Source organism: Siphateles boraxobius, unplaced genomic scaffold, assembly GCF_051911475.1.
Source record: "Siphateles boraxobius isolate OS27281-9 unplaced genomic scaffold, OSU_SipBor_1 66, whole genome shotgun sequence".
NCBI lineage: Eukaryota > Metazoa > Chordata > Actinopteri > Cypriniformes > Leuciscidae > Siphateles > Siphateles boraxobius.
The window spans coordinates 1,904,360-1,919,849 of record NW_027509193.1 but is presented as its reverse complement, the minus strand read 5'-3'; the positions used below and the strand labels follow the sequence as shown (position 1 = coordinate 1,919,849).

At 34.8% G+C, this 15,490-nt stretch overlaps 1 protein-coding gene across 7 annotated transcripts in view; it reads right to left on the bottom strand.

The window, feature by feature from the left end:
- Positions 1-11,905, bottom strand: part of caskin2 (CASK interacting protein 2) — a 76,646-nt gene extending 64,741 nt beyond the window's left edge. For all 7 annotated transcript variants that reach the window (XM_077211599.1, XM_077211600.1, XM_077211601.1 and 4 more), the window contains exons 1-2: positions 11,372-11,905; positions 3,929-4,489 (exon numbers count right to left, since the gene is read on the bottom strand). In XM_077211599.1, coding sequence (XP_077067714.1) covers positions 3,929-4,022 — 94 coding nt within the window. In that variant the 5' untranslated portion in view covers positions 4,023-4,489; positions 11,372-11,905. The remainder of the gene's footprint in view (positions 1-3,928; positions 4,490-11,371) is intronic.
- Between the last annotated feature and the right edge of the window lie 3,585 nt (positions 11,906-15,490).

The window sequence follows — 15,490 nt, the reverse complement described above, 5'->3', positions numbered from 1 at the left end:
GAGGGGACAGCCATTTGTAGTGGTGTCCGAAACCATAGTGGACGTTATTGAGTATATTATTCAATCCCACATTGCACTGCAATAACGAGTGTACAGGCAATGTAAATGATGTCTGAATTCGCTCCATTGTTTTCATTCACTCCTTCAAGTGAACTGTATTAGTGGACTAACGTAGGGAATAGTGATTGAGGGTTAAGGGGGCGATTTCAGATTCAGCCTTTTTCTTAGACCTACTCTTTCCCATGAGCCCCAGACAAACATACTGCCAAGTTACCAGTGATAAATACAGGCACCTCTCCAACAAGAGGACACAATCTTCAAAAGACAAAGTTCCCTGTGTTTTAATGGATAATTACAAGTACGTTTGCAAACATGTGAAAATGTCACCTGCAAGGTACAAAGGTATATTTAGGGCTAAGGTCGCCCCAGGTGTGAAGTCACATGAGAGTATTTTCCTTTCAGGGCAGCAATTACCTTATGATGTGTATACACAGTGCAGTAATCTTCAAAAGTTTAGGAATAGCACATTTTATTTTAAAGGGGACATATCATGAAAATCTGACTTTTTCCATGTTTAAGTGCCATAATCGGGTCCCCGGTGCATCTACCAACCCAGAAAACATGAAAAGTGACAACACAGTAACTTTGGGTTGGTAAGCCTTTCTCTGCAAGCATGTCAAGAAATAAGCCGATCAGATTTCGCTCCCCTTCTGACGTAGGAAGGGGATCTTGTTATAATATTAATCCCCCTTAATCTGCGATTTGGTTTTCGTGAGCGACAACAGGGTAACCAGTTCTAACGCAATGGCAAAAGTTCGAGCAAACAATGCAACTGTTCTGTCGTTGGCTGCACAGAGCCCTATTTGACCAAAAAATGTCACAGCTGTCTTATAAAGACCTAAGGGAACTGTGTCAACTTGTGTAAAAGTTAAGCATGACGGCACATGCAAGTCGATGAGGTGAATCAATGTAACTCCACAACACCTACATAACTGTATCCACTAACCATTCAGAAACGTCCAGGTTAAGTCTAAAAGTTGCAACCTCTTCCTGAGTCTCTCCGTAAGGCCGTACTCCGATTCTTATTTCTGAAATTTGACTGAAATTTGCGCGTTTTGTAGGGCTGGGTATTGTTAGGAATTTCACAATTCGATTCGATTTCGATTCTTGAGGCTTCGATTCGATTCGATTTTGATTTATTAGCTTCGATATCGATTCAATAATAAGTAAATACACAAGTAATTATAGTACCTGAGTATATTTTAAAATAATGTGCAGTATTACCAATGATTAAGAACAAATTGACCCCAGCATGTTTCCTGTCATGGTTTATTTAGCAGAACAAACTGTACAATATTGTACATGTGTTGAATACAAACCACAACTGTAACAAACAGGTGCTTTATTAACACACCTCTAAAGTGCATGTAACTGTAAGTAGTAGAAAGTATATTTCTTTCTTCCTATTCAAGTTATAAAAGAAATGTAAACAGAAAAACAAAATTTGCATACTCATAAAAAAATGCGCTTTGTGAGGCACACGGGCGCACATTTGCACACACACTCTCTCTCCCTCTCTGTCGTGCACACGCTACGTGGTTTGGAGCTCGCGAGCTCTAGATTTCGGGAGATTTGAACTAATTTGCGTACATCAGGGAGCCGCTATCAATATCCTGGAGACTCCCAGAGACTTATTGTTGTTCTTATTATCATTTAGGGGGGCTTAGGAACATTTTGGGGTAGCTTCAGCCCCCCTAAAATAGGCCTAACGACGGCCTATATAATAGGCCTAATAGACAAAGCTTGTACAACGCTGAACGCTCTCACTAGAGTGTTGCCCACAGCGCCGCCACTGACCGGTGGGCTGAATCGATTCATAGGATTTGATGAATCGATGTTGAATTGAGAAACAGATAATTGCAATGCACTGATGAATCGATATTTTTACCCAGCCCTAGTGTTTTGTTATTGATGGAGTATCCGAAGCTCATGTAAAGGATCGTCCGTCTTCTGAACGGGGCGGGAAGCAGCAGCTCATTTGCATTTAAAGGGACACAAAAAGGGCACGATTTTTCTCACAGCCAAAAAATGGCAACTTTGACAAGCTATAATAAATGATCTGGGTTATATGTTGAGCTGTAATTTCACAGACACATTCTGGGGACACCATCGATTTATATAAAATCGTGTGAAAAGGGGCATAATGTGTCACCTTTAATGAAATGAATACTTTTATTCAGCAAGGATACATTAAACTAGGGACACATCGAAATTAAAATTCTGAATGCACCTGCAAAGTCATAAAGGTCTAACTCTAGTCTTTTAAGGTAAAATGGTACCAAACATAACTCCAGCGCTCCATTTTTTTCTCATGTCTGCTTTACGTGTTTCAACTTTTAAGGTTGAGTACCAATTAATCGATTGTTAATCATTAGTCATTGATTAATCATCGCTTAAACATCAACATCCCAAGTTTCTACAAAAAAATAAAATTTCAATTTAAAATGTAACAACTGATTTGCACAACAACACTTCTTTACCATAATTAAAACCTACAAACCTACTTCAGTGGCATATTGCTTTTACAACTGTCTTTATATGTTATCCCACAGAAAAGACCCCGTTTCTCTTCTGATGCCTGGCAGTTTGTGAGGTCTTATTGGGGGAGCATCTGTCTCTCTTCCCCTCTACAGACTCGACCACATCACAGAGAGCATAGGCTCTTTATACTGGAGTCGAGTGCATACAGCTCTCTCTAAATGGGCTGCCATAAAGAGATAAAAGTAGAGCGCAAACACGAAGCAGAGTCTGTTGATGTTATCAGGACCCGGTTGGCAAGATGTTCCAAAGGCCAATCGCATTGCTCTTAAAGAACACAAACCAGGAGATAAAATAAACCTCAAACAAAGACCAACTGGTGGGGCTGGGGGAAAAAAGGCATGAATGGGGCTCTCCGAGCAGTGAGTTCATTCATTCATGTTAGATTATTAGATCATTTCAAGTGCATAACCAAAACAACAGTCACCACTGATCCCTGCTGAGCAGACAAGTGGTTCCTGAACTTTGACCTCCTGAAATAAATCTGTGTAACTGGGCTATGTGTAAGTAAATATGTGCAAATGTGTTTCCCAATGGCTTTTTTTTTTTGTCATAAGTATGTCTACATGAATTCTGCAACAATTCTGTAGAAAGCGTGCGCTGAATTCAAAGTTCTTCTCATTCCCACATTGCATGCTTATTAAGTAAATATTGTGGATAATTTGATCACGCTTTTTACCATGAATTAGCATGCTTAACCACGTTTGAAGGGCTAGTTAACTCAAAATTAAAATTCTTTCATCATTTATTTGCATCATTCCAAACCTGCATGACCTCATTTCTTCAGTGGAACAAAACAGGAGAATTTGAGCCTAAATATCTGTTCCTCACTTGAAGCTATTGTATGGCTTAAGAAAACTCTGAATATAGTCTATGAATAAAATTGACTATTATGATCTACTTTCAGTGTATTAAAAAAGAGCAGCATGGACATTATGCTAAACTTCTATGGTAGAAAGAAAGTCATACAGGTTTGAATGGACATGAGGGGGAATAAATAATGGCAATTTTCAGAATTATGGTTAAACTACTCTTTAAAATCTTGCATAATGTCTCTAACAATTCATGGAGAAAATGTGAAAAAGACGCAGAATCTGTTCAACAGTTTACCACTGCAGACCATTTTAGAGCAAATACATGCATATCAAGAATATTTCCCAGCCCTAGTCATGTGTGTATTAATATCAAACCAGGATCATCAGAAGAAATATTCAAACGTCTCACAGCCCATCTTTTAGCTCCCTATTTGCCGACGAGGGCCTGCGAAAGCAAAGACCCTCATGGAGACACATCAAAAGCTGTGTTAGAATAGCAATGAACTGTTACTCACTGCTTTTGCTGGCTTTGACCTTGGCCAGCAGTTTCTGTGTAGTAGCTAGATCTCCATTCTTGACTGCTTGCAGTAGATCCTGCTCTTTTCCCATGATCTCCACCAGCCAGAACTCCACCAGCGTCCCACAAGAGTCCCGCTCCTCCCTCACACCTCCATACAGCGGCGCAACCGTGGCATGAACCTATCCCAGAATCCTCTCTTTCGGTAGTGCTTTCTTCACTCGGGGTACGTGACAGCCAGACGTCTGAGCGAACCACAAGCAACCAGATATCCGTATTTCTCCAACAATCGCGTCATCAAAATCAACAGACCGTCTACTTCAGCTCTCCGTCTGGTTATGGATGCGGAAGGCCGGAGGAATGGAAAATCTATTTTGCCTTATGAATTGCCTTCCGGTTTTTCGTTCTCAACTTTCCAGAGCCTTTTCAGAGTAACCGAGTCGGTTTGGGTCGTGTGGAGCTCAGATTCTGGGAACGCAGGGGCCCTGTTGATGCTGTGGTTTAGACGGTTGAGAACTAAGACTGGAGTTTTGGACAGTTTGGATCAGCAGACCAAGACCTGAAAAAGGAGTCGGCAAGAAAAATAGCACTGTTAATACACCAGCCAATTACAGTGCATGAGCAAAGCAGCAAGACAGGGAAAGTTACACTGAAAAGAGCAAGCCTTAGAGACTCTTTTCACCTCTCACACTTGATTAATTCCTTCTCAAGGAAAGGTTGCAGGTCGATTTTTCATGCTTAAAGGGATAGTTCACCCAAAAATGTAAATTCTGCCATCACTCACCTTCATGTCAGTTCAAACCTGTATGACTTTCTATTGTTGAACACAAAAGACGATACACTACTGTTCAAAAATGTTGCTGAAAAGGTTTATTCAGCAAAGATGCATTAATGATCCAAAAAGACTCTCACATTAGATTTTCACATTGTTTCCACTAAACTATTAAGCAGTACAACTGTTTTCAACATTGATAATAATCAGAAATGTTTCTTGAGCATCAAATCAGAATATTAGAATGATTTCTGAAGGATCATGTAACACTAAAGACTGGAGTTGATCACAGGAATAACTTACATCTTAACAGATAGAAAACAATTATATTAAATTGTAATAATATTGCACAATATTATAGTTTTACTGTATTGCTGATCAAATAAAAACAGCCTTGGTGAGCAGAAGACTTCTTTTAGAAAAGTGTAAAACATTTTAGCGAACACAAACTTTTGAATGGTAGTTTATTTTGAACTGTTTTTGTCCATAATTAAAGTCAGTGAGGTTCAAAATAACACTGTACCCCATTGACAATTATTGCATTGACAAAAACCTTTTTTATTATTACATAATATGATGATTGGATTTCAAGTTTTGGGTGAACTAAACCTTTAAGCTAACTTTACCTGCCAATATATCTGTCTTGTCAGTGTCAATGACATGATGCTCATGCAATTCATTTTGATGTTTTTTGGGGGCATAAAATAAAAAATGTCAGGGAGGATAATGAGGGAAAAAATAATTCTTGAAAAGAAAATATTATTCCATTATTATAAACATCTGAAGTCTTCAAAAGTTAACCATCAAAAGTTTTGTCCGCCAAATCAAAGTATCACAGAAAAGACTGCAGACCCGCATGAATGTGTGTCAAGATCAATAAGCCTCTAAAAATATAACATTACTTGACCTTTTTATCAACAAAGCAATGTAAGTTCAGGTTGTAAATGTGGTGCAGCCAAAATTCACCCTACTTTCAGCTTAAATCTTTATGTGTCACATACACCAGACAGAAGAAGATGGGATCTTTGCAAAAACGGTCTGTAACCATCGCCAGTGAGACTTCGCATTTACGTATGCGCCTACACATTTAAAATGTGTTGGCCAAGCATTTGTATCTGCATTTGCATGCCTAACCCTAAGTATGAGCAGTAGTAGTAGTAGTAATTCCCTTAACACCGCTATTTTAAAAACGCTGAGACTCGTAGTCTAAGAATGACATGTGAAATAAAAAGTCTTGATAGCATACTATCTCAAACATGCTGTCAAAGCAACAAAAAATGTGAATAAAAGCACAAGCTTAATGGTAAGTGTGGTCAGTAAAGGAAAGAAAGGAAAAAACAACGATAACCATATGCAGCGCAGCACATGGCAACTTCACACTCAGCGGTCAGGCTGCCCGGTGTCTCGGTCACAGCGTGAGCAGTAAATGCCGTCTCATAATCACTCCTCCATTGCATAACCCTGAACGATCTTGGCTTCCCTACACACCCAAAACACTCTGAGGGAGTAAGCAAAGCTGCCACTCTCAATAGATGTGCTCTCAATAACTCTTCACACGCCGCTGCCAAACCGCTGATAATGTGAGTTTTTGAGCCAGGGTGGAGTGCTGTTATGATGGGTTTAACGTTTTGCCTGAAATTTGCTCTTTATTGGGAGGAAATCCACCATTCGAAAAAAGAAAGAAGAGAAACAGGACAGGTGAACGTGAAGGTACGGTAGATGAATCAGCTTTGAGTAATGAAAACAACTAACAGACAGTAATAATGGTCGAAAAAGCCCAGTAACTGGCCCTCGTTTATATGAACCATGCATTTTAGAGATGAAAAGAAATAAGTGATGGGTTGCCTGAACAGGTGGTCACTGTTCATGGTGCTTTCAAGTCCTTTTGCACTGTAAAAAAATATTTTTTGGTGAGGTAAATACTACTGAAAAAAAAACAATGTAATTTACAAGAAAAAGTTAGTTAAGGCAAGAATTAAAAAAAACTAAGTAAATTTCATATCAGTACTTAATTCAAGCGAGTAGAAATGAAAGCGTAAATATCAACTCAATAAAATTAAGTAAAAATTACTCAGCTTTTCTGATACTGGGGTTCCCATCATGCACTGGACCTTGCATAATTAATGAGGTTCATTTTTCACTGGTTTCCAGCTGTATTTACACTGTTTTATCATTGCTTTTGTTGTCAGGATTTAGTAACTTGCCATTTTGTAACATTTCGAGTAAATTTTCTGCTCAAAATGACACATTCAAACACAAAAACGATCCATCAAATGTTACTGTCATTGTGTATTGTCTACCAAGTATTGAGGTCTTTGCATTCACATCATGCTTAACATCTGACATGATGAAGTATAAATTACTTAGATACTCTGAGTAAAACACATACTATAAATGACTGGTATAATTCAATAAAATTGATTGAGTGAAATGTAATACAAAGGAAATTTCAACTAAATCGATATTAATCAACCTTTTACTAGCCAAGTTTAAATTACTTATTTTCTTTGTTACTTTCACTTAACTAAGTTAAGTAAAGTTTACTTAATTCCATATTCCAAGTAAATTTTAACTTAAAGATTTCTAATTAAAGCTACTGATAAATATGTTTAGGTTTTTACTTGGCAAATCTTTGTAAATTTACTAGCATTTTCTGAGTGGAAAAAGTTGCCTAGATTTTTCAAGTAAATCCTACTCCAAATTTTTTTCAGTGTGGGAAGCCGTAAGTAGCCTACGAAGTCAGGTGCGTTCAGATCACTTTTCACTTTACCCTTTCTAGAAAAATACAGCAAGAAAATGTAGTCCTACTTCTACAAAATGCTGAATGAAGAATGCACATCAGGTGTGTTTCTGCGGTTTCTGAAGGTGCTGTAAACTGAAACTCAATTGTATGATACTAGCACTTTTTAGATTAAAAGATCTAATCGTATGCGCACTACAAATAATGTTTAGTGAAGTTTTGTTCATGCACCATCTAAAAACAGCATAGACTAAAAGATCAGTAATTGGAATTTAAAAAAAATCAATATCGGTTCTTAAAAATGAGAATCGAAAGCCCTATTCGGATGGTAATGGTTTCTCATGGTATTTTCAACATTTAGAGGGGTTAGTTGGTGATTTTATTGCCGTCCGAATCCAGAATGTCAGGGTTTTTCTCCCACCACCCGTGTAAAAATCCCAGGCCGAATTACCTACTGTTTTTTTTACAAACACCAAGATCGCGTGTTGATTTAATTGCTGTCCGAATCACATCTCTGAGTTTACAAGAAGAGATCACTTCAAAATTCACTGTTTAAATGTTTTGATCAATGCCGAGCACCATACGTACGATTACTGTTGCGCTTCACTGTAATTTGCACGCATTTTAAAGAAGTAGGGCTACACTCTACACTTATATTATTGAAATGATGGAAAGTATTTACAAGAACAATATTTCATCACCGCTCCACCTCAGAAGAGAAAAAAAGCATGTAAACATTTGAAATGGGCCGTTATTGTACAGCTTTTATTTTTACCTCATGTAAATAAGAGACTGCATTAAATTGTTTTTGCTTATTTCCATATTTTTAAAATGACAACCTTTTGAGACAAAATGCAAGACAGAAAGCCATTTCAAGCGCGTCTAGCTTTCTATTTTTAAAAACGAGATTTAAATAATTAAATAGAACATTATTTTCCTATTATTAAGTTAAATATGAATTTATTCGTATGATTCCAAGCATGTGACATTTTATTTAAAGCAGAAAATCATGCGACTGACCACATGAGCAGCGCCATCAATAAATCAGCATCAATAAATCGCCATCCGAATGCATTTTGAGTTTTATCACTGAGGTGCCATGCAAATTTGTTTTTACAGACGTCCACATGAGAAACAATTAACGTCCGAATAGGGCTTATTAATATCCCGAAATCTCTATTTTTAACTAGGGTTGTAACGGTATACCGGTATTTATCACGGTATACGATTATCATATCGTGCACAATTTCTTATTGGGGGGAAAACTTAATCAGGCAGAGAATTTCACCTGCATAAGCAGCATCTTTCCACTTCAAAATGAAATTTTGAGAGAAAATGAAATTTACAGCAATAGATCGTATTCAGAGCAGCCCCATGACAGGAATGAAAGTGAGGCTGTGAGGGATAGACTTACCATGTTTTCAATGGCATCCGCTGTAAAAAGCTGTATAAAGCTCTGAGATCACTTATAATTTTCAACAGCTCATGTTGCCTGGGGTTTTTTGTCTACTGAAATTTCTTTGAAAGATATTTTTGCAGTGTTTTGTCAGCAGAACAATCCAAAAACACATTAAATAACAGGTCAATCCACTGAAGAGATGCATGTCTATCCCTCACAGCCTCGCTTTCATTCCTGTTAAAAATCAAAGATGGCGCTGATGTGAATAAGGTCTATAAACGCAGATGTCATGTAGAATGTGCAAATTGATTGATGGATGAATAAATTGAAAGTAGAGCTGCAAAATAAATCAAAGCGTGACATGGTTTGTGAATATTAAAACGCAAAAATACTGCTATTAACATATAATCTGCTTGTTCTGCGTGTCTCTGTGTGAAAGAGCTGTGCCGTTTCATCTACTACTTACTAAAGTACGAGTTGACGCTCATGGTGTTTTCAGCGTCTGCCGTCTCTCAATATGAGGATGTGAACACATGAGCACATCCAGAGCTGCTCTTAGAGAACGCTTGAGGAGCATTTCAGCATTTTATTTGAGAACAAACATTGTCAAATACACCCTGAAACTCGAAGGTCTTCACTACAACGAACCCGTCAAAAAATAGTTTGGTTTAACTTGAAGAAATCATGACAGAAATATTAGCCTACTATTGTACAATAGAATGTACTTCTCAAAATGATAATAATAATAATAATAATACAATAAATAATAATACTAACAACAATAATAATAACAATTTATTTAAACATTATTAAAGGAATATACTTTTTTGTCCATGTTTATCTCTGTTGTGCTGCACTTTGCCAAAAAAAAGGATAAAAGTTGTTCAATTTTCATTTGATTACATTTTAAATGTCTTAATTAAATTGTTAGTTTTAAGGGTGTAACAATATATTGTATCACAACAATATGTATGGATAGTGGATAGTGACCATATGTATTGTGGATAGTTCACCCAAAATAAAAATTACTGTATGAGATAAAATTCAAGTTTTCAGAGTTTCAGTGTCCGTACTATATTAAACTTCTATATATAATGTTGAATATAATGTATAATAATGCAATGGGGGCATATTTGTGGGTCCTGATAATGCCAAATGTATTATGTTACCCGTAAAAGTGGCCTACATTATTTTAAATATATCTAGTCAGCGAAAGAGTGCAAGTTTATTCATCTAAAATAATTCTATTTTCAGCTTCTGAAAGAATCATGTATATTTTTATTCTAGTGTCACTATTGTCCTGTGCATTCGGTTTCCAGCACCAAGTCCAAACCTATTCATTTACACCCACAATGTAAAACCAAATTTAGCATTTTAATCAACAGTATATTTTCTGTTAACTTTTATCATGTGTCTAGGAGTATCGCAATAATATTGAATCGTGAGTTCAGTATCGTGATATGTATCGAATCGTGACAAGGGTATCATTACACCCCTAGTTGTATGCATTAATTTGATTATCACCGTCATTTATAATATATTTGTATTAAATCATAACAAAAATATTTTCTAAATAAAATACACCCACTTATTATTAGGACTCTTATTATTCTTAATAATTTTAATAAATGATTGATTAAAATAAGTTGTTAATCAAATCCATTTTCAATTATTAGCCTACATTCAATTGATTAGACATGATTTTGATTATAGAAATGTGAATAAACAAAACAAAGAGATGGTTTCAAGTCTGCTATTATGAAGCATCTGTTCAACCAAAAAACTGTTTTCATTCATTTAACGGTCATTTTAACTGATGATTATATTAATAATCGATTGTTTAATACCGAATATCGTGAAATCATGATATTTTCTGAGAAGATTATCATAATGTGAAAATGTCATACTGTTACAACCCTATTTTTAACAAGGCCCTTGTGAACAGATATCTCTGAAAGGTAACCTGAGGTTGATGAAGGATCAGCTCTTGAGGGGTTTACAGATATTCTTTAGGTTACCAGCCTAGATGTTCACTACACAACCCCTTCAATCCATATAGTAAGTCAGCAAGTCCCTGAGGACGGACATCACATATGTGCCAAAATAAACAAACAATGACATAACACTTTTCTTCATAACACCACCATACAACCATAAACAAAGTTAAGGTAGCCTACATCTAATATCACATTGTAACATTAGTGTCCGCCAAAATACCAGTACTACAGCTAACTGAAAGGTAAATTGGTATCTGCCGCTGTATTGAAAGAAATAATCATAAAGCTTCATAAACTTCACTACAAAAACAATAAACATTGTGTTTTCGCGGGAACTAGTTAGTACGGTGATTTAGTTTGAGAAAACACGAAAGTGAAACGATATGCGTTGAAATAACATCAAGTGGCGCGATATCTATCGATTTAAACACAAACGAACAAAAATACACCTTGCTTTAAACAACATTGTAAGACTTTAACCCAATGTTCAGGACAAACAATACCTCCCCGTCAATTATGATAAACACACTTACCATTACATTAGTGTAAAGAGTTCATAACAGCGGGTTCAGGATCAGTGGCGTTCACTCGCTCCAGTCCAGACACTTCTTCAACAACAGCCAACTCAAAGTCACCTTTAGTCAACTCCTAGCCGATAAACACGCTTGTAGCCTAAGTGAGAACAACCTCGACTACTGCTAATCTCGGTCTCGAGTTATTTTCTCGACAGTATTTTCTCCCAAACTGAACGTCTGCAATCCATGGATTTGCATGTGCGTGTTTGGAGAGCTCCAGCCCTGTGAGTGTGAGAGGTAGTCAGAGCAGCTCGAGTGCGGGGGATCGGCCCTCCTCCTGGGGGAGGGAGCAGCGCTGCCCTGCCGCCCGACGCGACGCGCTCCGGGGCATCAGCTGTGCCGCTCTGCCGCCCTCTGGGACCTATGCGCCGACACTAACCTGAGCTCCTTCACCCTCATCCTATCTGGTGCATTCGTTAAGCACAGTTATAGATACTTAAAAATAACTCAATATTGTTCGTTGTTTACAGAGCTATAAAATTAGGTGTGGAGAGAACAGCTCTTGAGATATGTGACCCTGGCCTGGACCACAACCATGGGTCACGTGGGTCGATTTTTTTTAAATGAGATGTATAAATGAGCTTAAAAGCTGAATAAATGAGCTTTCCATTGAAGTATGGTTTGTTAGGATATGACAATATTTGCCCGAGATACAACTATTAAATGAACATCTGGAATGATGGTGCAAAAAAATCGAAACATTTAAAGTTGTCCATTTATGTTCGCGATTGTGCTGCATCCACTATCAAAAACAAATGTTGTATATATTTACGTTGGAAATTTACAAAATATCTTAATGGAACATGAGATTTACCTAATGTCCTAATGATTTTGGGCATAAAAGAAAAATCGATTATTTTGACCATAATGTATTGTTGGCTATTGCCACAAATATGCTACTGCATGTGACTGGTTTTGTGATCCAGGGTCACAATTGGTTTTGGGAAAATCTGATGCAAAATAGTAGAGGAGAGTGGGGCATCAGTTGTATAAATCCCCTTGGGGTTTTATTTTTAATATTTTAGTATTTATTTTTTTCCCCACATAAATTTTACACGTCTAGTATAATTATGTGGCTTTGTTTGATTAATTCAGTGTAGGCTACTTTAATCTTGATTTACCTAGAAATAATGGAAGCGAAATGAGACAAATAGCCCCACACTAAAATATTTTGTCAATAAAATGATTAACTTTTTTGTATAAAATAATGGCGTTTTTTTATAAATAAAAATAAACATTTTTTTAGTTTGACAACAAACACACCACAAAACACAGCTATACAGCATAGTTCAAAGCATAATAATAACTAGAAAAAAAAGTTTGATGAGACAAACTTTATGTTGGCTTGAGAAAGCCAGACCAGAGAGTTTTTAATAAGTTTAAAGTAGTTTGAAGTTTGATAGATGGATTAGTTAGAAAGAAAGAATAGTTAGAAAGAAAGAAAACGATTGGTTAGAAAGGAAAGATTAGGTAGAAAGATAGATAAATAATAGATAGATAGAAAGATAAGTTTCAATGAAAGAGATTAGTTAGAAAGAAAGAAAGATTAGTTAGAAAGAAAGAAAGATAGATTAGAAATTAAGATTAGTTAGAAAGATAGATAGAAAGATTAGTTAGAAAGAAAGATTTATTAGAAAGATAGAAAGAAAGAAAGATTAGTTAGAAAGAAAGATAGATAGAAAGAAAGATTGGTTAGAAAGAAAGATAGATAAAAAGAAAGATTAGTTAGAAAGACAGAAAGATCGATTTGAAAGAAAGATCAGTAAGAAAGAAAGAAAGAAAGAAAGATAGAGTAGTTAAGAAAGAAAGATAGATTAGTTAGAAAGATTAGTTAGAAAGAAAAAAGATAGATTAGTGAGAAAGAAAGATAGATTAGTTAGAAAGAAAGATAGATAAGTTAGAAAGAAAGAAAGATAGATAGATTAGTTAGAAAGAAAGAAAGAAAGATAGATAGATTAGTTAGAAAGAAAGAAAGAAAGATTAGTTAGAAAGAAAGAAAGACAGATAGATAGATTAGTTAGAAAGAAAGAAAGAAAGATTAGTTAGAAAGAAAGAAAGATTGGTTAGAAAGAAAGAAAGATAGATAGATTTGTTAGAAAGAAAGAAAGACAGATGGATAAGTTAGAATTTAGAAAGAAAGAAAGAAAGAAAGAAAGAAAGATTAGTTAGAAAGAAAGAAAGAAAGATAGATTAATTAGAAAGAAAGATTAGTTAGAAAGAAAGAAAGATTAGTTAGAAAGAAAGAAAGAAAGATTAGTTAGAAAGAAAGATGGATTAGAAAGAAAGATTAGTAAGAAAGAAAGATTAGTTAGAAAGAAAGATAGATTAGTTAAAAAAGAAAGATTAGTTAGAAAGAAAGATAGATTAGAAAGAAAGATGGATTTGTTAGAAAGAAAGAGAAAGAAAGATAGCTTAGTTAGAAAGAAAGATTAGTTAGAAAGAAAGGAAGATAGATACGTTAGAAAGAAAGAAAGAGAAAGAAAGATGGATTAGTTAGAAAGATAGATAGATTAAGTAGAAAGAAAGAAAGAAAGAAAGAAAGAAAGAAAGATTAGTTAGAAAGAAAGAGATTAGTAAGAAAGATAGATTAGTTAGAAAGAAATAAAGATTAGTTAGAAAGAAAGAAAGATTAGTTAGAAAGAAAAGACAGATTAGTTAGAAAAAAAGAAAGAAAGATAGATTAGTTAGAAAGAAAGATGGATTAGTTAGAAAGAAAGATGGATTAGTTAGAAAGGAAGAAAGAAAGATTAGTTAGAAAGAAAGAAAGATAGATTAGTTAGAAAGAAAGAAAGATAGATTAGTTAGAAACAAAGAAAGATAGATTAGTTAGAAACAAAGAAAGATAGATAGATTAGTTAGAAACAAAGAAAGATAGATATATTAGTTAGAAAGAAAGACAGATAGATTAGTTAGAAAGAAAGAAAGATAGATTAGTTAGAAAGAAAGAAAGATAGATTAGTTAGAAACAAAGAAAGATAGATTAGTTAGAAAGAAAGATAGATCAGTTAGAAACAAAGAAAGATAGATAGATTAGTTAGAAAGAAAGATGGATTTGTTAGAGAGAAAGATAGATTAGTTAGAAAGAAAGAAAGACAAAGAAAGATAGATTAGTTAGAGAGATAGATAGATTAGTTAGAAAGAAAGAAAGAAAGATAGATTAGTTAGAAAGAAAGATAGATTAGTTAGAAAGAAAGAAAGATAGATTAGTTAGAAAGAAAGATAGATTAGTTAGAAAGAAAGAAAGATAGATTAGTTAGAAAAAAGAAAGATTAGTTAGAAAGAAGCAAGAGAAAGATAGATTAGTTAGAAAGAAAGAAAAAGAAAGAAAGATAGATTAGTTAGAAAGAAAGAAAGAAAGAAAGAGAAAGAAAGATAGATTAGTTAGAAAGAAAGAAAGATTGATAGATTAGTTAGAAAGAAAGAAAGAGAAAGAAAGATAGATTAGTTAGAAAGAAAGAAAAAGAAAGAAAGATAGATTAGTTAGAAAGAAAGATAGATAGATTAGTTAGAAAGAAAGAAAGAAAGAGAAAGAAAGATAGATTAGTTAGAAAGAAAGAAAGATTGATAGATTAGTTAGAAAGAAAGAAAGAGAAAGAAAGATAGATTAGTTAGAAAGAATAAATAAACATTTTTTTTAGTTTGACAACAAACACACCACAAAACACAGCTATACAGCATAGTTCAAAGCATAATAATAACTAGAAAAAAAAGTTTGATGAGACAAACTTTATGTTGGCTTGAGAAAGCCAGACCAGAGAGTTTGAATAAGTTTAAAGTAGTTTGAAGTTTAAAGTAGTTTGAAGTTTGATAGATGGATTAGTTAGAAAGAAAGAAAACGATTGGTTAGAAAGGAAAGATTAGGTAGAAAGATAGATAAATAATAGATAGATAGAAAGATTAGTTTCAATGAAAGAGATTAGTTAGAAAGAAAGAAATATTAGTTAGAAAGAAAGAAAGATAGATTAGAAATTAAGATTAGTTAGAAAGATAGATAGAAAGAAAGATTAGTTAGAAAGAAAGATTTATTAGAAAGATAGAAAGAAAGAAAGATTAGTTAGAAAGAAATATAGATAGAAA